The following is a 22,037-nucleotide window of genomic DNA, read 5'->3' on the forward strand; positions in this document are numbered from 1 at the left end:
TTATGTCTCTTACATGTGCATTTAAATAAAATCAGTAAGGTGGGGTGCTTCTTCATAGGCTTCGGCATGTGTTTCACTGTGCATCTCATGATATAATCTATAATTGTTTCATCTGTTTCATTGTTGATTCTAGAAAGAAGAGGGGAAAACTGGGGAAAGTTTTTCAGTCTTCCTAAGATAACCTTATTTTACTTCCTTCCCTGTGAATTGTTTTGTACCATATGATGATCACCTCTTCCTAATACAGCAGACTTACTGCTTCATAAAGTGCTGTGGAACACAGCAGGAGATTTGATCTGCTATAAGCTGCATGTGGACTGTTACAAGTGAATTAACCACTAGTTTTCCATGAACTTTAAGGTCCCTAAACAAATTTGATAATTGTCACCCTCATGCCATTTTGGGAATGTGCAGGTACAGCAAATGCTTATCTAATATGTGATTTTATTAATATAACCCTTCCCCCCCTTCTTCCTTAGTCTTTGTTCTGTATCTATTATTTTCTTCTCTCATGACAACTTTGTAAACATTCCTACTTGTTCTTTTTTTTTGGGGGGGGAACCAATCCAACATAAGTAAGAATAATGTTTTGGGGGCATAATAATAAAAAAAAACAAAACAAAACAAAAACCAAGCAACAACCAATTCAAGTAGTGTAGAAAATAACATACTCTCTCCTACCCAGATGAGATACTAAACAGCTTTGTACGTGAAAATCAGAGCATAAAGAACAGGGTTTATGCTGAAAGCTCTGGAGCCAAACATCTTCAGCAGGTATTTCAGATAAATAAAAAGGCAGGCACAATCTGATCATAAATTTGATGTGATAAAAAGGTGAGAAGGAGAGAAACCCAAACTTGATCGTTAGTAATCCAGTGCTTTCATAATGATACGTGAACATTAATAATCCCCAACCACAGAAGGAGAGATTGCTTCTGCGCTTTGTAGAGAAGAGACACCTTGAATCAGTAGTAAACGTATGTGTAGAAGTGTTTCTCTGTTCTTTAACTCTGGAGCAGTGCTGGCTGTGTAATATAGTTGGAGAGATTCTACACCAATGTTGCTAATGGTGCATCTTAAAAGCTGAGGTATGCTGACAAATCGGTGTGATTATCAAATAACTTCTGCTCAGCTGAAGTGTGGTAGTTGGTTCACAGAGACCTGCAGGACACAGATGCTGCACCAGAAGGGCTTTACGTGTCTAGAAGAAAGGATAGTTTCAGACTAATTTCTGCTCAGTCCCACTGAAATGAGTAGAGCCATCAAACAGCATTTCTGAAAACTGGGTACTTAGTTCTTGCTGTTTAGAGCATAAAATAATGGATTGTTTGGAGGGCCAGCAAAGCTCAAAATGCCTGTGCAGATAGAGATGTTGTGTACAAATTTTAACGCCAACAAAAGTAAGAATTTAAAAACAAAACAATAGGTACAAAACACAGCAGAATGTTTGAAAATACTTTGTTGAAATTATGCCATATTCCTCTTTCTGTTTTAACAGAGGGAGTTGATTAAAGATGAATTTATACAAATATTCAGGAAGTCTCTGAATGCCATTTAGAGTCTTTCCTGACATGTTGCTTTCCTCTTTAGCCACTTGGCCACCTGGATAATCTGTTTGACAGTGTGGTGGTGTTCAACCTCAAAGGGTTCCTTTGTTGTTTTGGTCTTATTTTTGCATCGTCTTTTTAAAATCTGTCTATAATTTAACCATTTGTATTAAAAAAAAAATCTTTAAAAAGTCTGCTTACACTGTGATTTATGATAGCCTTTAATTTAGAGTATACAACACAATCTAATTTTCTTTTGGGATATGCAGCTTTCAAAAGTGTTCTTATATATGCCCAGAAATTAAAGTTGTCTGTTTATCATGAGAATATGATTAGATGAAGTTACCTATCCAAAATCCCAGTGCAGCTCTTTAGGATGTGCTGGATGGATGAGTTAGTGAAATTGCCTTTTAATCTCTATGGGTTAATAAATATTTTTTTATAACTAGCCACAGATATTCCTTTTTAAATTAGACTTGGCAAACAGAAGATATTTAAATTTATATACAATATACATAGTTACCTTGATCGACATATTTATAGCATAGAGCTTTGTGTTTACTATGAAGATTTTATCTGTATACCATGGACTTCATGGGTAAAATTTTAAAAAGCCAGTTAGCATATATGGAAGGATATGGAAACTATCTCCATGAATTCAGAATGAGGACATAGGAGCATTTAAAAAAGCAATAGCCAGATTTTATTAACAGTATATCTGGGTTTTTTCTTATTTTTTTGATTGGGGCTGGTCCCTACAGCTATTTTAATAACATCTGGATGTAACAGAATGAAATATGACCCATCTGCCTCTTCTGACTGTCACGGACTATTGTCTAGAATATGGGAGATTTCAGGGTATTGTATTTGTTTTGCTTTGGACAAATGTCTCGATAGACATATTTAATTAAAAACTTCATGTGTTTGAAAGAAAATACCCTCTCTCAACTAGACTGATTTATTGCTTTTGGTAACCTTTTAATCTCCAAAGTAGTATTGTCTAAATACTTGTAGTAATGTTACATTTATCCTGATGTCTACAGGTTAAAGTGGTTCTGGCTGGCACCCTTTTATTACAATAATTGCTACCTTCATTTTTCTACTGCTTATACTTTAATTTTGAATGTTTACTGGTTTCTACTTGTTGGATATTGTGGAGGGAGAGTGTATCTTAGCACTGCAGTTCATCCAGCTTTAACTCATGCATCACAGTTCTGGAGTAAGAAAATATTTTTATTTATATATTGTGGCCAATTTATTGCATTTTAAAATTATTTCTATGCTTAAGACGCAACATTTATGACATAACGAATTACTTTTAGCTAATCATTATATTTGTCTAGACTTACTCTCTTCTGTGTTAGTGTAATTTTTAAACTATTTGTATATGTTGAAGTTTGTAAGGGTTCAGAAACCTACAATAAAATAGTAAAGTATGTATTTATTTCTCATAATAATGCTCAATTTTTATTTGAAAGTTGACACTTTGTATGTCTTTTCACAGAATTGTAAACAAATACTGAGAAACTGCTTTACCTAGGGTGCCTTCATGTGTGGTATAAACACTTGTCATTCACAAAAGAGATGTAAATTTATTAAACCAGTAAACACTATTTTTTAATGTGAGTTTCCACTACTACCAGTTTATGGCTACTGTAGTTATTGACTTCCCTTTGTGCACTGAATAGTAAATCTGATCTCATGGCCAATCAAAAGGTTGTATCGCTTTTGCTCTGCTCTGCCTTCAGCTGCTACCTGAAAGATGGAGATGAAGCACACTGCTGACGTGAGCTAGAAGGTACTCCAATTTTTTTCCTTGAGACTTGTGTAAAGAGATGCTCGGTGTGGGGTATCTGTATCCTGGGTGCTGATTCTGGGTCCTCCAGAAAAAGGTATAACCTAAACATTCTGATTCTAGCTCATCATTTATGGTGTCAGGAAGGAGCATTCAGGCCTGACCGAAAAACCTGATCCCCTGGGATATAGGTCCTATACTGTCAGAGTTGTAATTGTGAACAGCTCAGAAGTAGTGGGTTAGAGTTCCATCTCGGGCTGAGCAATGGGATACAATTTTTCTTTTATCATTTGAGCACAAGTCTGCTGTGTAATACCCTTGGTATTTTGCTTTTGAAGTAAGAAAAATTGTAATGTCTTGCCAAGGAAAATGAAAATCTTACAAGCATTCTCTCTGTGTGCAGAACCTGACTCTGTTGTCCTCACTCAGGCAAAATTCCCCACTGACTTTTAGGGGACTGCAGATCAGGTACTCCTCACCAAATAAGGATTTAAAGACTATCACGAGTTAACAAATGTTGATATAGAGACCATTTACAGCCTTAAAGTAATTATTGTTCTTGAAGTTCTGAAACTGCACACGAGGCCAGCTGATAAAATAAATACTTTCTGTAGCGATACCTACCAGCTGTGATCACTGTCATCTCTGGGTTGACAGCTGGAACTTACATGCATGTGTATCATCTTCCAGCTCTGTATGTGCAGGTTGTGCCATTAATGCTTAACCAATTCCATGGGCAAGGTAAGAAAGTGTAACCCCAGCTTGGTTTTACACCAGTAATGATTTGTCGATGTCTGTATGCTTCTTTTCTATTGGTGTTTATGCTTGCAATACAGAAAGCAGTCTTTGCTTTTAAAATCCATACTGTTATAGCATAATTTAAATGGTGTATTTATCAGTTTTAAATGCCATTTTGCATTTCCAGTCTTTTGTATACGGGCACAATACTTTTTGTAAATTTTTTAATTTACTTGTCTTTCTGTTTTTTTTCTTTCTGATATTCGAAGACTTGAGATCTACAAATTTTCATGGTACTCTTCTGATCATGTCTTCATAGTGGTAAAAGTCTGTATTTTTGTATGTAAGGAAAATGGTAGTTTTCTAACACTTATCTTGATCAATATAGTATGGAATAATTTTTGAAGGACTTCCTGTTTAATAAATGGACATATTAAAGTACTAAAATATTGTCTTCATTTGTAAAGGTAACCATATAAACTCAGTATACCAGATGTAGTGGTCAGTTAGTTGATAATCCAGTAAGTGCCATTGATAAATGCACTTCCTGCGCAAGGCAACAGCATAGGGGTTAGACATCAAACCAGCCAACCCTGAGTTGTGACTGTCTCTGACAAGACAAACTTCATAGATACACGAATTAATGAAAAAACATGTGCAAGCAGTCCTTGAGAGGTTACATGTAGCAGAAAGCACACGGTACTGCTTTGTTGCTGAAGGGGTTTGCTCTTGTGTTTCTCCCTCTGGTATGCTGTAAGGGGCTGGAATGCTGGGTCTTGTGGTTTGCAGCATCACGTTCTGGACTGAAAAGGAACTTTGGGGTTGAAATGCCAGAATGAGTGGGTAATACTTTGCCCCTCATGGGCTGTAAGTTCCAAGTCCTACCTTGATTCAGTTGGGATTTTTGGTATCCAGGTGCTTTAGGTGCAAGGTGAAAACATTGAGTTAATAAGGGTAAGAAAGAACTGCAGAAACCCATGGATGGTTGAGTGTGTTGTGGAAAGATTTGTGAATATGGATGATGCTCTTAAAACACTGCTTAGGGATAATGTGCATGTGGAGAGGTGGACAAAGGTGGTGGTGCAATTGAGCTTCTACAGAAGGATTAACAAAGGAGACTCGTGCTCATACAGCTTTTCTGCTACAAGACGGGCTGGGTCATTCTGCCTGTATGGGGCTGTTGGCAGTGGTAAACTCTTCTGTTGTGGTGTTGCATCCGTTGGACCAGCTTAGAGATCAGTCCTTAATGTAATTGATACTAATTCTCTGGGTAGCATTGTTTTACCTTCTGACCTAGAAGTTTTACAGAAAATTCAGTTTAGTGTGAATTCTTCCAGTAAAGGAGGAATCTGTGTTGCAGTGTGGGGTTTTTTGATGCAGTCCTGTTTATTTAGAAATAAAATGAGAGATGGTATCTCCATCCTGTTTTTTAAACCATTACTCCTTGCAAGAGGTGTCTCAAGTGCTTCCTTGATGTATTCTCTCTCTTTTTCTCTCTCCATGCTAAAAAATAAAAAAAAATTAAAAAAAAAAAAAAAAAGATTAAAGGAGGGCTAGGTGGAGCTGCTGCTTGTATTTTTACATATGCATGGTGCTATGTATCATGCATTTGCTCTTTGGGGCCAGTTTGTATCCTGGACTTTGGAATGAAGCACTTTTAATTTTATTATTTTTAGTCTCTGGTGAGGTTGGTTACAAGCTGCCTGCTATGAGGTTTATCTCAGCCTAGTAGCAGTGTACGTTTTCTCATTTATTTCTGCATTTTAGAAATGCAGGTGTCAGAAACATTCAATGTCAGTGTTTGGTTACAAGTACATGCTCGCTTAATGATACAGGCTGTTGGCCTCCTAGCAGGGGAAGATGCAGCTATAAAATTCAGGCTTAGAAATTTGCACAATGAATGCTTACCAGAAGCATAATGAATTAAAAATATCTGCTTGCTATGCAGAGCATTAAATTGTGTTCTGCCTCCCAACACACCAGGCTGGTGGAAGTGTTCTTCTCAAATAGCACTAGGCTGAGATACACGGCTTTTCACTTGGTGTCTTGGAATTTCCTTTGTCAGTTGGAAATTTAAAAGACTTACAGAACTTTGAACAGTGTCACGTGAAAAGCAAAATTAAGTAAGTGGAGTAATGGACAGTGTTAAAAGGACAGTTGAGACTTTTATTTCAGTCAAAATCTAAAAAGGCTGCTTGGAAAGGTTTTGTGAATTCCTTAACATCACCTGACCATAATCACCGCACAAGACTGGAGCAATCATCCACGGGGAAGTATAAAAGCTTTTTGATAGGAGAAGGTGGGAGAGAGACCCTCAAACAGTGCGAGAGCTGTATGAAGTCATTCACCTGTGATGCCAGCCTATCGATTTTTCCTTCCTGTTAGTGGCTTTCATTCACAGTGGTTAGATCATGAGACTCGTGTTGTTTCTACATAGATTTGTTCCACATTTGGAAACTGGCCACTCCCTAGGTTTGTCTACTTCTGAGTGCTCTTCAACAAGCACTGGAATTAAAAAGGGGAATAGCTAGCTGCGTGCTGCAGGTATAGCTTGTGTCATGAATCTTGAATCTCCTGCTGTTTTGGTCTTGTCAGTTGAGGAAAAACAAACCAGCAAACATAAAAGCCAAAAAACCAAGCAGACTCTTTCTCTCCCTACACCAAACTCTGAGCTTAGTGCAGTATTGCTGGCAGGAGATGAACAAAAGCCTGAGCCAACCCCCCACCCCCCCCAATCAGAATTGGCTTTAATTATTTTTAATTGAATTTTCTATTCTGAAATTATATTCATAAAATACAAAAGTGTATTTTATTTCAATCATGGGAACAGATATTTTTAAATAAAATGCTGGAATCTTACATAAGTGCTTGACCCTGGGGGCAAACTGCTTAGAAATAAATAGAATCATCAAATACTTGAATGTCAATAACAAAATTCTCTGGACAGGCAATTCCCTGCCTGCCTGCCAAAGTAGTCCTGAAGCAGCTCATGAGCAATTTTGTTTGCCTCTTCTGCAGAATTTAGGAGTATTCCAACGTGAATAAACCTAGAAGACCTTAGCAGATTTTAGGTTCTAACATGTCTGTGATGGGTAAACCCAAAGGGGATTGCTGGTTACAGTAGTGTTAGTTGCCAAGTAAGAGCACGGTATCTCCAATGTCTACTGAGTATGCTAAAACTGATTCTTGGTTAAGTTCTTTAATGCTTATGTGCTAAAGTTTCTCCTTGCAAGCTGTGTGAGTGTTGAGTGACAGGTCATCAGTGCTGGCTCTGGGCTATGGGCCACCTCCCCAGCACATGGAATCCTGCCTGATGGAGCTCCTTGAAACACCATTACTCCCACTGGGCAGAGGCAAGTCAATAAACCCAGGTCTTAAATTTAAGTAGACACCCAACACTTCTATTAAAAGAGGTTTAATCCAGCATGGTTTCTAAATATTAACCATGTACTAGTTTCCAGCTGTAACATGCAATACAATTTTTTAATTAAAAAAGAGAAATACAAAACAATTGACTAAAAATGAGCCCAGGTCCCCTGAAGTCACAGTATGCGCCAGTAAAATACGACAAAAGAAAAGAAACATGGAATCTCATACAGGAAGAGGCCCAAAGAGCTCTTTCTCATAAAAGAAAAGATGATTTGTTACAGTTAGAAGCAACCCTTTGTTTTTTGCTTTTATTCCCTCAGTGGTCTGGAAACATATGTGGGAGCTGCCCAATAGACAGCTCTTGTGTCTGACAGCACCTTCCCAGGCCCCTGCTTGCTGTTGGGTACTAGGTTCTGCCCATCAGCAGCTGCTAACAAGGAATTGGAACCCAAGTGGTGATCTTGTTCCAAAGAAAATCTGCCTTTATTGGTTTATCCCTGTTTTCCATTTACTCTGTGAGTACCATCTGCTCTCATCTTAATTACTTCTTCTGAAGGCCACCTGTTCTGGTACTATATGAATTTTTTAAAATGTATAAAGGTTTCTTTGAAATAGACCTATCTGATTGCCATATGTAGGAAGCACACCATGCTTTTTCCAAGCAGTATGTGTTTATAGGTGGACACAAGTATTTCAAGGTAGGTTGTGCTACCCACGAGAACACCTTCAGAAAATTCAAATTCAGAAAGCTTTTCCCCTAGAATACTACACCAACAAGATAAATCATGTCCTTCTGGGGGGGAACCCAACCCAAACTGAAAAACACACACCAAAAAAGGAGTCTGGGAAAACGAATTTCATTGCAGACATTCTTCAGTTTGGAGGTTGTTTTTTTGCCCTTTCACAGTGGGAAGGATGTTCTGTCCTTCTGGGGCCCAGGTATCCTGAGTTTTACAGAAAAAGCTGTCTGTTTTGCAAACCCAGCAGACCAGATCCAACACTGCTCCTCCTGGGAGGACCAGCATTTGCAACACAGAGCATAAGATCAGTGGTTGAGATCTTGCACACAAATATCTGCAGGCTTCAATAGGCAGCTGTTGAATGGTATTTGACAAGCCTTCCTTACCTGTATGTGCAAACACATACAAGGGCTTCCACACAAATGGTAGAGAGGAGGCTGGTAAGATGATGCCTCATCTGTTCTACCTCATATCTGTGGTGAAATTGCAGAAGATGGGATGTGACCCTATCCAAGCAGCTTAAAAAAGCGATACTGAATGTTTGGTGAGGCAGCTACACTGTGGCACAGTTACACTCTGAGGTTTGTTCTTGCTGCAGATTTCCAGTTGTCACTTTTTCTTGTCACAGATAGGCAGTAGATATAAACATATTGAAACCAACCTGTTAGCTATAATCTATGCCTTCAGTGCTTGAGATAGCGGAATACTCAGACTTCAGATAAAGAAATACTGTTAGTTAATCAAGAAAAATACAAATAAGGTAGAGGCATTCTGACCCTCTCTTCTTTGGCACAGCAAGAAATATAAAAGATATGTGTTACAGATTTGGAATTAATAAAGCATATTAAAAGCTCCACTTACATGATTAAAATATTATGATCCTGTTTACTCAGTGCACTGTAGTGCTGAGGAAGAATGAGCAATGGAGATTTGAGATGTGTTGTTTGGATACAGACCTGGAACAGGCTGAACTGCTGTAAAATGCATAGTTCTAAAGGGTTGTCTAATGGCTTTGGGAATAGTCTCCTCTTCCACATTACTGCCCTGTTTGTGCTTTGATGATTCCATAAACAGTGAGGTGGAAAGAGGATACCAAGTCTGAAATAAGGGAGATAGATATTTCAATTTGCAGTGCATTCAGCAAAGAGGAAAGTGTCTGCTGATCTTCCCTTCACACTTTGTGGCTGTTCAGTTCTTCAGTCCGAGCCAGAACTGGAGTCCTCATCTGAAATGTAAGACAAGAAAAAATAGTGAAAATGAAAACTGGCCACCTCCACATCAACTTTAGCTCTTGCTGGGAGAGATACACTGCTCTTCAGCAGGCATCTGCTTCAAAGGATGTGGCATATTTAGGAAAAGGCTTGGAACATGACAGTTCTTACTAATATGACGGAGCTTTAAATGGTGCTTCAAAGGACTTGAGAAATGCTGCTCAGAGGCACTTAGACCACTATGTATGTAACAGTTCAGATGGAAGAAGTTGCAAAGGTGTTACTGTTATACTTATCTGGCAGGGAAGACACCATGATCAGGCAGGTGGTTTTCCCAGGGTGAGGCTCATCTCTTGTACTCCGAGTGTGCTGACCTCTGCAATTTCCGCAAATGTGGGAAACTTGACTGCATAATTTGTGGTAGTGGGGGACTGCGTTCGCGCTCTCCAAAGAACTGTCGTGGTTAAAGCCCGGCCGGTAACTCAGAACCACGCAGCCGCTCACTCACTCCTCCCCTTCCTCCTCCCCCTGCTCCCGGAGGGATGGGGAGGAGAATCGGAAGAATGTAACTCCCATGGGTTGAGATAAGAACAGTCCAGTAACTAAGGTATAATACAAAACCACTACTACCACCACCAATAATAATAATGATAAGGGAAATAACAAGGGGAGAGGATACAATTGGTCACCACCTGCTGACTGATACCCAGCCCAACCCAAGCAGTGATCTGGGCCTTCCGGGTAACTCCCCCTGGTTTATATACTGGGCATGATGTGCCATGGTATGGAATACCCCTTTGGCTAGTTTGGGTCAGGTGTCCTGTCTCTGTTTCCTCCCGGCTTCCCCTCCTCCCTGGCAGAGCATGAGACTGGGAAAGTCCTTGGTCAGAGTAAACATTACTTAGCAACAACTAAAACCATTGGTGTTATCAGCGTTGTTCCTAGGCTGAAAGTCAAAAACACAGCACTGCACCAGCTACTAAGAAGGAGAAAAATGACTGCTATAGCTGAACCCAGGACAGGATGTGGCATATTTAGGAAAAGGCTTGGAACATGACAGTTCTTACTAATATGACGGAGCTTTAAATGGTGCTTCAAAGGACTTGAGAAATGCTGCTCAGAGGCACTTAGACCACTGCATATGTAACAGTTCAGATGGAAGAAGTTGCTAAGGTATTACTGTTAGCATGACTACCAAGAGAAAGTCTGCTGAAGACATGCTTCCTGTACTAGAATGTTGCTGGGAGTCACAGTTACGCACTGCCAGTTAAACGTATCTGAAAGCTTTACAATGTTAAGAAATCCTAATAGGCCTATAGAGGTACATCTTGCCCAAGCTCGGGGCTCCACTTGCAAGGAAGCAAGGGATTTCTGGCCTCAGCAGTTGAGAGCCCCAATGTGAACATGAATTTGGTGCTGGAGGAGCAGTGCTGCAGGGCAAAGCCCTTCTTGCAGTCAAATCTTCAACACAAAGCTGCTTGACTGCAGATTTGTAAGTTTATAAATTTGTCTCTTCATCTCCAGGGAAATTTGATCTAATCTTTAGCCTAAATTTGTATCCTTATCATCTGATTTTCTTCTGAGGTTTGTGGGGATGAACAGTTTTTAGTCTTGTCTCATTCCTATGATGTGTTCCCTTAATTCTTCATTTCTTTGTCTCTTTTTGGCCTAAAGCTTGCAAAACATTTAACAGTCTACTAAAATACCTAGAAAAGACTGTTAGCATTACTATAGACCTTTAAGGATTCTGTACACATCTTGGGTGTTTGTTTTTCAGGGTTTGGGGGGGGATTTTTTTGGTCTGTTTTTAGGTGTGGAGCAGTCTTTTTCATTTGTGTGGGTGCAATGAGTAGTATCGGGGCATGATGCTTGCTTTGGACTCCTGGGTACTGCAAAATAGCTACTTGTGTCCTGACTTGATTTGAAATAGGAAGTTCACCAACAGCAGGTCCCTCTTTTTATCTTTGTCTGAGTGGATCTGTCTAATCTGAGGTAGACTGTACCTCCTATATTAAAAAGAAATTTTATAACAATCCTGTTAATTTTATGCTGGGTGGCCCTCGGATTTCAAGGCCATTTGCCCACAGATGGTTAAAGCTTGACCCCGAATCATAGAATAGTTAGGGTTGGAAAGGACCTTAAGATCATCTGGTTCCAACCCCCCTGCCATGGGCAGGGACACCTTGCACTAAACCATGTCACCCAAGACTCCATCCAACCTGGCCTTGAACACTGCCAGGGATGGAGCATTTACCACTTCTTTGGGCAACCCATTCCAGTGCCTCACCACCCTCACAGTAAAGAACTTCCTTATATCTAACCTAAACTTCCCCTGTTTAAGTTTGAACCCACTACCCCTTGTCCTATCACTACAGTCCCTGATGAAGAGTCCCTCCCCAGCATCCTTATAGGCCCCCTTCAGATAATGGAAGGCTGCTATGAGGTCTCCACGCAGCCTTCTCTTCTCCAGGCTGAACAGCCCCAACTTTCTCAGCCTGTCTTCATACAGGAGGTGCTCCAGCCCTCTTATCATCCTCGTGGCCCTCCTCTGGACTTGCTCCAACAGTTCCATGTCCTTTTTATGTTGAGGACACCAGAACTGTACACAATACTCCAAGTGAGGTCTCACGAGAGCAAAAATAATTTGTTCCCTATCTTCCCCCCGGGGCACGGGGCTCCCCCTCCTCAGGAACGGACCGCCAGCTCCCGCCGGCGGCGGCTCCGCGCCCTCAGCCTCCCCGCCGCAGCGCGCAGCCCTAAGGGGCTTAGCAGCAGCAGCCCGGCCGCCTCCCCCTTCGCTCCACAGCCTCCCCGACCCCCGAGCCGGGGGGGGGCGGCAGGACTGGCCTCCCACCCCCCGGGGGGTCCGCCCGCCCCGCGACAGCCCGGCGCTGTTCTGCTTCCTGGTCACCAGCTCCCTGCGCACTGGGCTTTGTCGCCCAGGTAATCATGATAAAGAGATGGTAAAGAGAAAGGGATATACAAAACTGTGGGCTAATGGATGTTAATTATTAAGTTTAAAAATATTTTTAAAGTTATCAAAATTAAGTGAAATATTAAGTTATCAAGAAAAGGTAGATGTTTGTCTTTAAAGTAAGACACTTTGGGAAGAAAAAAGTCTGTGCTGCACAATAATTTCTATAATGGGATTTGGGGCCTTTCAAAGTTAGATGGCGTATAACTCTTGAGAAACTTCACAGTCCTGGCTTGCTAGTTCTTTTTATAAATCACTGAAATTCCAGTTGGACTTTAAGACATTGATAATTCAGTATAGTTGTGGCATACAAACCCAAGGTAGCCAAGAATAGAAACTGTTCTTACTGAGTGAATCCTCTTGTTCCCCTGTGAAGGGTGAAATGGAGAAGAAAACCTCACATTACGTGCTCACATAACCAAAACGGGGAATTTCACCTACCCTCTGACTTGTGCCCTTCAGGGGAATCAGAACTGCCTTGCTTGAGAAAAGTAACCAGGTCATTGAAGGTTATGTAGAAATCAATGGCATACACTATCGTGGCTATAAATCTAAATACCTAAAATGGCAAAATAATACTCTCTTTAACAACAGGTCATGTCCATCAATGACAAACCAAAATAAGCCTGACTGACACAACAACAATTCTTAAAGAAAACTGGGGTTTGATTTTTTTTTGGCCTGTGCCTTCCTAAAAAGACAGGGAAGGGAAATGCCTTGTCACCCACTGGCATCAATTAAATTACAGCTAATTTGGGAGCCTGAGTAGCAATGTCTGCCATTGTTCTGCCAGATGCATCCTTAGCCCTTCCCCAGGCTACATCCCTCCCTGGTTCTGGGCACATTCTGAGCACCAGCACTGCCCTGTGATGGAACTAACAGAGATTGTAACCTGCCCCTCCACCCTCCCAGGGCTTCTCTTTGACACCAAGAAATCACCTCGATTTCTCTGGAAATATTTTTTTACTGGTTTGCAAGGAGACATGTCTATTGCAGAGTGAACTGAGATGAAATGATTCTGGAGTTACCTGTTTAGTGTCAAAGAAGTGGCAGCATGGCAAGAATAGGCTGGCTTTCACTCTGAGAAGCTAGGGTAAATGCTGTGTGTGTTGCGCCATGTCAAAATGGAGTGACAAAGATTGAAACAAGGTCTTTGTTTTGAAATCGTGTATGACTTGGGATGGTTTGGTAAGGGCTGCTGGTTAACACTACTGGGTATTGTTCTTCCCTATCTTTTTAAATTATTATGCAAATTTTCTTTATGTTGCATACATTATTGATGCTTAGAGTCAAGTTGCAGGTGGAGAGGCTGTATCTTATTTCTGAACACAAAATGCTGTTTATGAAGGCTCTCTCCTGGGCTCCATATACTGGAGGGTAAAATGACACTGCTCTTGTTTCAACTCATCCAAGTAAAATGAAGCAGTAGAGACAGGAGGTTGAAATTATTTAATTTAGACTGTCCTTAGTAGTTACAAGTTTGATTTATTTTTTCATTATTATTATTCCCTCCATTCAAGGAACTTGATGTTCTTTGCAGCAACAGAGAAGTTTATCTTCCCTGTACAGCTGGTGAAATTAAAAAGCAGAATAGGTGCCTTCCATAAGTAGTACAGTTAACACTGAGCAGTACTGTCAGGATGAAAAAGCTATTCATTGATCCAAAACCTGTTTTACTAACTAACTGACCATTTCTTCCTTGCTTTAGGCAAATCTAATTCTCAGTTAGTTAATTGAAGAAACATCTGATACTTGCAATGGGGTCAAAATTGAATTGTTTCTGAAGTACATCCATACTCAATTCACTAAAATACTCAAGTAGAAAGCTCACATCTACTTACTCCTGCTGCTTTAGATGCTCCATCGTTATATTTTGAGACAGCAGCAATTGAAATGGCAAAGTAAATAATGGCAGCAGTGACACACCGCAAGAAATCCTGTAAAATAGGCAATGTTGCATTCTCAGATTAGTCATGAAATTCCAACATAGAAAATCCTGTAAAAATTATTTCAGAAATTGCCACTAAAACCCTCTGTTGTTGCATCAGTGGACTTGCCTGATGCTGCAGCGTGACTGCAGACTGGTGTTTTGTAGCAGATGAGTTGCTCATCTGGGAAATATTTTTAAATGAGAGATGACCAGAATCTTGGCATAAGCTTCTGCTCTTACAGATGTTGGTATAAATCCAACTTTTACCAGTCTTATATCAGGCATAGCTTTCTTCAGGCTGAGAAGGGCTAGCTTTCTGTGAGGCTTAGCTTGGAGTGCAGCAAGGTCTGCTCTAATGGAAGAATCATTTGAAATGCCTTAAAAAGTCTTTAAGCAGAACTTCTGTGGTACTGGAGGAGTGTACCAGTTCCTGTGGGGAACCGGCATGTGCCTGTTTCTGTATAGATGTAGGCCTGTCTGTAGGAATGCCTCATTTAGGAACTAAACACTTTTAGTGGTTAAAACTATGATCTATACTTAAGTATGTACACTTGTAACTCCACAAGCTAGCCTGAAGTGAATGTACCTGTTGCTGTCACAGAAATATGTGCTTCTGTAGCTGAGACTGCAGCTCGGCAGGGCAAGGGCCGTGCCCTATAACACAAGCAGTGGTGTGCTGGGGCAACAGCGTCTCTGAACTGTGCATTAAATATGGAGCTGTGATTCCCAGGGCATGTGTAAATCATGTGAGCTGGAATACTGATATCCTGACCTCTGTTCACAATTAGATCTTCTGCCTTTTCAGAACAGATGGATAAGATACTGTCTCAGAACACAAATCTTACGAGAAACTTGACTCTTCTGAAGTCAGGACAAGCTCAGTTACCTCAGTCTATTGTATTACAAGTCATTACCATGAAGTACAGTGAAACAATAACCTTAGCCTGGGCCCCCCAGTGGATAAACACTAAAACAGCAAATACTGGCTGTAAGTAAGGTACAACATGCCGAAACTCCAAGACCAAGCACAACAACTCTGAGAACAAATAAATCAGCATTGTGACGAGTGACTATCAATCCGAAACAATGAATGCTTATCACAAATATGATTAGACACACTCTGGTCAGATCTGTCGTTATGTCAACCCTTCGAGCCCCATGTTGGGTGCCACAAAGAACTGTAGTGGTTTGAGCCCAGCTGGTAACTCGGAACCACGCAGCCGCTCGCTCACTCCCCCCCTTCCTCCTCCCCCCCGCTCCTGGAGGGAGGGGGAGGAGAATCAGAAGAGTGTAAATCCCATGGGTTGAGATAACAACAGTCCAGTAACTAAAGTATAATACAAAACTACTACTGCTACCACCAATAATAATAATGATAAGGGAAATAACAAGGGGAGGGGATACAATTGCTCACCACCTGCTGACCGATACCCAGCCTGACCCAAGCAGTGATCTGGGCCTTCCAGGTAACTCCCCCTGGTTTATATACTGGGCATGACGTGCCATGGTATGGAATACTCCTTTGGCCAGTTTGGGTCAGGTGTCCTGTCTCTGCTTCCTCCCGGCTTCCCCTCCTCCCTGGCAAAGCATGAGACTGAGAAAGTCCTTGGTCAGAGTAAACATTACTTAGCAACAACTAAAACCATCGGTGTTATCAGTGTTGTTCCTAGGCTGAAAGTCAAAAACACAGCACTGTACCAGCTACTAAGAAGGAGAAAAATGACTGCTATAGCTGAACCCAGGACATTCCCCCTTAACGAAATAGCTGTCAGGTGGCTTGCACATGATTATGAATGCACCTCAACAGCACTTACCTGAGAATTTAAAAACACTAATAAAGTATATGCATTACTATATAGCCCGCCCTGGCTTCCCCATTTTCAAGGGTGGCTATATTAAGGAGCCCTGAGCAGTAGGCAGACTTAGGCTGATGTTGTCTGCTTCTGAAGATCCAGCCCTAAGCCATTTGCCTGGAATGGGGCATAAATTCCGTGCTTTAATAAAACCATGCTTTGTGTCAGCACCAAGAAAGCTATTGTATGTAGTATAGCATAGTTTAAAGAGTGCTCCGGGTCCTTTTGAGTGAGAGGCAATGCAGACAAGTTTCTAATAAGAGGGAGAAGTTGTTAACAGTCAGCTTAAACTCCCATATAGTCCTTTTTACTCATATTACACTGTACAGTGAAATCTGTGTTTTTATATTGCACTACTTACCATCAAAGGCCAGTAGAGTCCTTTAAATTTCTCATTAAGTTTTGAGGCATAGGCAAAAAAAAGAAACAGTGCCAGTAGAAACTCTAGGAGTGGTGCCATCATGAAAGAGGTAGATAGAGATGCAATATAGCAAATAAAGATGATAAATGACAGCACCTAGCGTAAAGAGAAAACTAGTTATTTGCTTGGAATAGCAGAGCCTCAGGCAGCTGAGCAGCTTTGAAGCAGTATTCAGTCAGTGCTGCTGGTGATTTGGTGATGGCATTATCTTGCTTCCTTTTGTGTTTTGTTTTTTTTTTTTCTTAGACCAAATGAGTTTTCTTGTTTAGCATGGAATAAATCTAAAGTAATGGCATTTATTTCAATGTGTGTGAAATTGACTTTCCAGAGTGCTCGGTGGATTTGCACCTCTCTGAGTCAGTAATTTGCTCTGGGTTGTAAACACTGCTGACAAGGTAATTCTGAAAATAGAGTAGGGCATTGCCAAGCAAACAGAGCTTTGAACTTTCAACTGTGACTGTTCCCATTTGAAACCCAAATAATTGCTCAGATAGCCCAAAGTAACTCAGCACTGATAATCTTAGAGTTGAAAGAAAAAAGTCTGCTGTTGATGTATAGAAAAGAAATGAGAATTAATTATTCTGTGATTTCTGGAAGTCTCAGGTTCTAGTTTTCCAGTGTAGACAGCTGGTTTAGAGAGTAATTGGATAGATAACTCCCATACATTTGTTTTATCTCCATGATGTTTCCTAACTCTACAAAATAATAAAAAATAGCATTTGTTTTCCCATTCAATTAAAAGACCTTTAGAATACAGTTTATGGCTTAAAACAGAAAGCTTCACAATAGGAAAATGGCTAAAAAAAATTCATTTTCACCTAAACCACAGTACCGAAGTGCTTCTGGACTTTCAGATACTGTATTTGTGAAAGTGGGAGGTGAGGAAACCATGGAGAAACTTAATAAAATTTTCAAATTATATGCTGGGAGTTGGTCACCTCCAGGAAGAGGCTCCAGCTCTACTGCCTTGCATGGGAACTGGTTGCTGTTTTCTTCAAATTAGCTCAAAATAATAATACTAATAAAATGTAGCTAGCATGCTGAATAAAACACCTCCCACAAGTGTGAGTATTATGTGCTATTTTACACCTGAGCTGCTCTGTTCAGCCTTTCTTCTTGGAGACAAATCTCTGCCTTAGCAATGCTCAGAGATGCTTTTGGTCAACATAGCAGTAGGTGCTGTTTGAGTGTTAGATTACAAGGAATTTCTGAACTTTTAAATTCTAAATTGGGACACTGACATTCTCACTCACATAACACTGAAAATACAGGTGTTATTTTCCCCCAGATGGCATGGCTGAAGGCAGATGTGGCTTCTTGAAAAGCATAAAAGTTTGCACTGTGATGATCAATGCATTTGCCTCATTCAGTTTCAGATCTATGGATTTCTTTGCTTGCTGCTACCACATGTTCCTGGGAACAACCTGTACCTCAAAAAAAAAATCATTATATTTGAATGAAAAGGCTCCTAGAATTAATTAATAAATACTTCTATGAGCAGTCAGTCAACCTTCAAATACATGTATCACTGGAGCCCACTTAGGTTTAGGGGCCAACTAAACAGTTCGACCTTGTTGAAATAATTTCTTAATTAATTAACAAGCCTTTATTCTAAGCCTGGATTTTGGGGAAAGCCATCAGTTCTTGACTAGGATGATAATAGCTGGAGTATGTTGTTCAGATCCGTTAGGACTGGGTGGTGAAGTTTGAAAGGATGTGACATTTTTGGTAAGATACTATATTTATCTTAATGTCTATGCATTGTTCTTGTTTCACTGGGTTGTAAGAACTGATCTGGTATAATACACAGACTTCACTTTTACACTCTTGGGACTTGCCAAGCTGCCGAATAATAATAATGTGACAGAAGTATTTGGTAACAATAATGAGAGCTCCATTTTCTTTTTAATCAAAAGACACTATTCAAAATCTGTATCCCGTGAATATTATTTACATATGTTTATGCAGAACCCAACCCTGCCCCACATTAGTGCTGTGTCAAAGAGGGAAAAATCAAACATTCCAGGAGGAGAAATGCAAAGCTAAAGATGAAACACATTTAAACTGTGATAGATTTAACTTGGACTCATTTTCAGTTATTTGGCACCGCATTTCTCTAATTGTACACAGACTGGATTTGTTCTGGGGCCTGTGTTGCCTTCAAGTATTTCTTCCGGTAAAGCTGAGACAACAGGAGAAAAACTACTGCTGCCTTCCCTCTGCCAGGAAACGACACCCTTGGCACATGGGCTGGCCCACAAGGAGCCACAGAAAGCTTTGCAGCAGCCTTGGCAGATGGCCAGCCAAACCCTCAGGAAGCCCCGAGTGGTCTGACACAGGATAAATCCCTGTTTTGCCAAGACAGAGCCGTTTTTATTACTCCAAGGAGGCATAATCAGTACTTCTCTATGACAACAAAAGGGTGAGTCTAATCCCATGACCAAAACAGTATTCCTCAAATATGTTATCATTTAGAGATGTTAAAAAGCCAGCCTGTCTGAAAGCCATCATCTACTGGCTGTAGGCTTCTACAGGAAATTCTAGTATATGTTATAGTACGCAACAAAAATAAGTGCCAAAGGAGGAAAGTTAGTTGGTTTGGTATCTTCTAAACATGTGTTTTGCAAACTGCAGATGCTGTATGAGTGATGGGGGTACCTGGAGTTTTTACAGCACTTCTGCTGGAGCTGATACAGCCTGTGGCCTGCTGTTCCCCAGCCCGAGGTCTGTGTTCCCCACCACAGAAGTCATCCTCTTCTCCTGGATGAATGGGTTTTCCTCTCAAGCCAGCCTTGCATCTCCTGTCTGTTCCCAACAGCTTCACAAACTCACAGGGCTGGTCAGGGAGCCTGACAGCACTGCCTCCTTCTGCCTGTACCTTCCCTTTCTCCTGCCTGAATTTCCTTGTTTACTTCTCTGAGCTAGCACAGTGGACAGCTAGAGACACCTAACACATCTAAACAGTGTTCTACATACCTGACTACTAGTTTAAGCTGTCCTGATATTTGACTACTTGCTGTCAAAAAATTAGAGAACTTAGTGTTTAAATTTCTCATTATTTCTAGTATAAATGATGTTGAAGGTCTAATTTCAATCAATCAACTAATGTCCTTTTAAAAATTAACTTTTGATTGTGAAATACACTGCCCGTGGGGGTAAGTTTTCTTAAAAAACCACCAGTACCTTTAAGGGGGGCTGCAAGAAATCTGGAGGACTTCTTACAAAGGCATGTAGTGACAGGACGGGGGGGGGGGGCTTTTAAACTGTCAGAGGGGAGATTTAGATTAGACGTTAGGAAGAAATTATTCAGTGTGAAGGTGGTGAGGCACTGGCATGGGTTGCCCAGAGAAGCTGTGGCTGCCCCATCCCTGGCAGTGTTCAAGGCCAGGTTGGACGGGGCTTGGAGCAACCTAGTCTAGTGGAAAGTGTCCCTGCCCTTCCAACCCAAACCATTTTGTGATTCTCTTTCCCTACCAGGCGGGTACTCTCATCCATCAGGCTTTAAGCCTTTACAAGTAAAACACCAGAAAGTATTACACTAAAAATCAAAGGCCTGTAATTACCACCAGCTGTGATCTCAGGACTTGACCTAGAGGAACAAACGTGGTGTATTTCTGGGGGAGCAGTGTTTCCATCATTGCTGCTGATGACTGTTTGGTCCTTTCACACTAAGTGAGCTGTCCCCACAGTGTGTCCCCCTGTGAGGTCAGGGCAAACACAGCTTTTGGAGTGCTCAGGCCTCAAGTTGGTAGATGATGCCCTATGTAATGCCACACACCATCAGTTGGTGAGTAAGGACCTTCCTGACATACTGAGGACATAATCGTACTGTCTCGTAGACCATGCTTCCCCTATGGCACTAGGAGATAAACCAAATCTTGTCAGTTGTGGTCACTGGATCCACACTATGGATAGGTTAAAACGAAATCAAAGCTGTTTTTAACTGAGGAGGGTTCCCGCTAATGGGGAACACACTTGAGGCACCAGGAGCTTAACGTGACCGGTTTGTTGGTTTCCTAACAGCGTCTGCCAGGACACGATCAGCTGAGCTTCACCCTGACCTCTCCCCATGTTGGAGCAGTTGCTTCCAGTTTCCCCCTCAGCCATGTCTGCCTCCGCCACCACCGGAGACGTGCCTGAGGTAATGGCCGGGTGCGCACCTGGAGGCCCCGCCACAGGGGGGGGCTGCGATCCGGTCCCAGCTGCCCCCAGCTCCACGTGGGCACCCTGTGCATGCCCCGTAGCTGCCCTTACTGACTCGGCGAGCGGGAGCTGCCCCTTGTGGGAGCGCAGCAGCTCCCGTGGCGTGGCCTGGGCAATGGCTCCTCCATGGTGACAGGCGGGGAGCACGGGAGAGCCAGCGGTGGGGAGTGGTTCGGTGTTTTTCTGAAGAAGGGAAGTGGAAACCGCGACACTGCAGAAACGTGAAAAGAAAGTTTCAGCATCCCCAAATCTGGGGGGTGGCAGCCGCGCCGCAGACATGGGCTGTGCACTGTAATACCTGTTTAATTGTACCTACTGTCATGGTATAATCCCAGCCAGTAAATCAGAACCACGCAGCTGCTCACTCACCCCCCATCCCCCCTCCTTTTCCCCCCAGTCCGGGCAGGATGATTAGGAGAATTGAAAGACTGTAAACCCCACAGGTTGAGATAAGAACAGTCCAATAACTAAAGTATAATACAAAACTACTACTACTAATAATAACGATAAGGGAAATAACAAGGGGAGAGAGAATATAAAACTAAAAAGGGAAGAAAAAAACCACCAATAAACAAAAGTGATGCACAATACAATTGCTTACCACCCACCAACTGATACCCAGCCCAACCCAAGCAGTGATCTGGCCTTCCGGGTAACTCCCCCCGGTTTATATACTGGGCATGACGTGCTGTGGTATGGAATACCCCTTTGTCTAGTTTGGGTCAGGTGTCCTGTCTCTGCTTCCTCCCGGCTTCCCCTCCTCCCTGGCAAAGCATGAGACTGAGAAAGTCCTTGGTCAGAGTAAACATTACTTAGCAACAACTAAAAACATTGGTGTTATCAGCATTGTTCCCAGGCTGAAAGTCAAAAACACAGCACTGTACCAGCTACTAAGAAGGAGAAAAATGACTGCTATAGGTGAACCCAGGACAATGTGAAACGTGCTGCAATTAAGCAAGCCAAGTGGTTAAAGCCTCTCTGGTATGGAGGATGAAGGCTGAAGTACAAATACTGGGAGGCCTGGCAGATTGACTTGTGGTATTGCTTTAGCTCAGGGACCCGGATGTACTTTATGTGTGCAGTAGTACAGCTTCTGTAGGTAAAGCCATTGTTTTGGGGATCCACTGCCACCTTCTCATCACTTTCTTTTGAGGAAGCCTTACAGCAGGCTTTGCAATGGTCTGTAAAGCCTGGTACTGGCCAGGCTTTCCAAAGGAAAAATGTGATTATCGAAATATCATTCTCCTTTTTCTTTT

The 22,037-nt window shown here is 41.6% G+C and overlaps 1 protein-coding gene and 1 non-coding gene across 2 annotated transcripts; one reads left to right on the plus strand and one right to left on the minus strand.

Moving 5' to 3' along the window:
• Positions 1-9,373: 9,373 nt before the first annotated feature.
• Positions 9,374-20,879, minus strand: LOC115619087 (CKLF-like MARVEL transmembrane domain-containing protein 3). Its single transcript, XM_030511116.1, has 5 exons — positions 20,833-20,879; positions 16,519-16,674; positions 14,216-14,311; positions 12,816-12,933; positions 9,374-9,414 (listed from the first exon to the last, which is right to left on the minus strand). The coding sequence occupies exons 2-5, from the start codon at positions 16,618-16,620 to the stop codon at positions 9,386-9,388; spliced, it is 345 nt and encodes a 114-aa protein (XP_030366976.1). The 5' UTR covers positions 16,621-16,674; positions 20,833-20,879; the 3' UTR covers positions 9,374-9,385.
• LOC115619303 lies at positions 9,689-9,850 on the plus strand. Its single transcript, XR_003994961.1, has one exon. It is a non-coding gene; the product is annotated as a U1 spliceosomal RNA (small nuclear RNA).
• Positions 20,880-22,037: the final 1,158 nt, after the last annotated feature.

This window comes from Strigops habroptila, chromosome W (assembly GCF_004027225.2).
Source record: "Strigops habroptila isolate Jane chromosome W, bStrHab1.2.pri, whole genome shotgun sequence".
Taxonomy (NCBI): domain Eukaryota; kingdom Metazoa; phylum Chordata; class Aves; order Psittaciformes; family Psittacidae; genus Strigops; species Strigops habroptila.

Bases quoted from the DNA above. Each gene is read 5' to 3' on its own strand.
- LOC115619087 (XM_030511116.1), bottom strand. From the start codon at position 16,620: ATGATGGCACCACTCCTAGAGTTTCTACTGGCACTGTTTCTTTTTTTT. The intron at 14,312-16,518 runs GTAAGTAGTGCA...CCTATTTTACAG, and splicing joins GACTCTACTGGCCTTTGATG to GATTTCTTGCGGTGTGTCAC. The intron at 9,415-12,815 runs GTAGGTGAAATT...CTTACATTTCAG, and splicing joins TGAAGGGCACAAGTCAGAGG to ATGAGGACTCCAGTTCTGGC.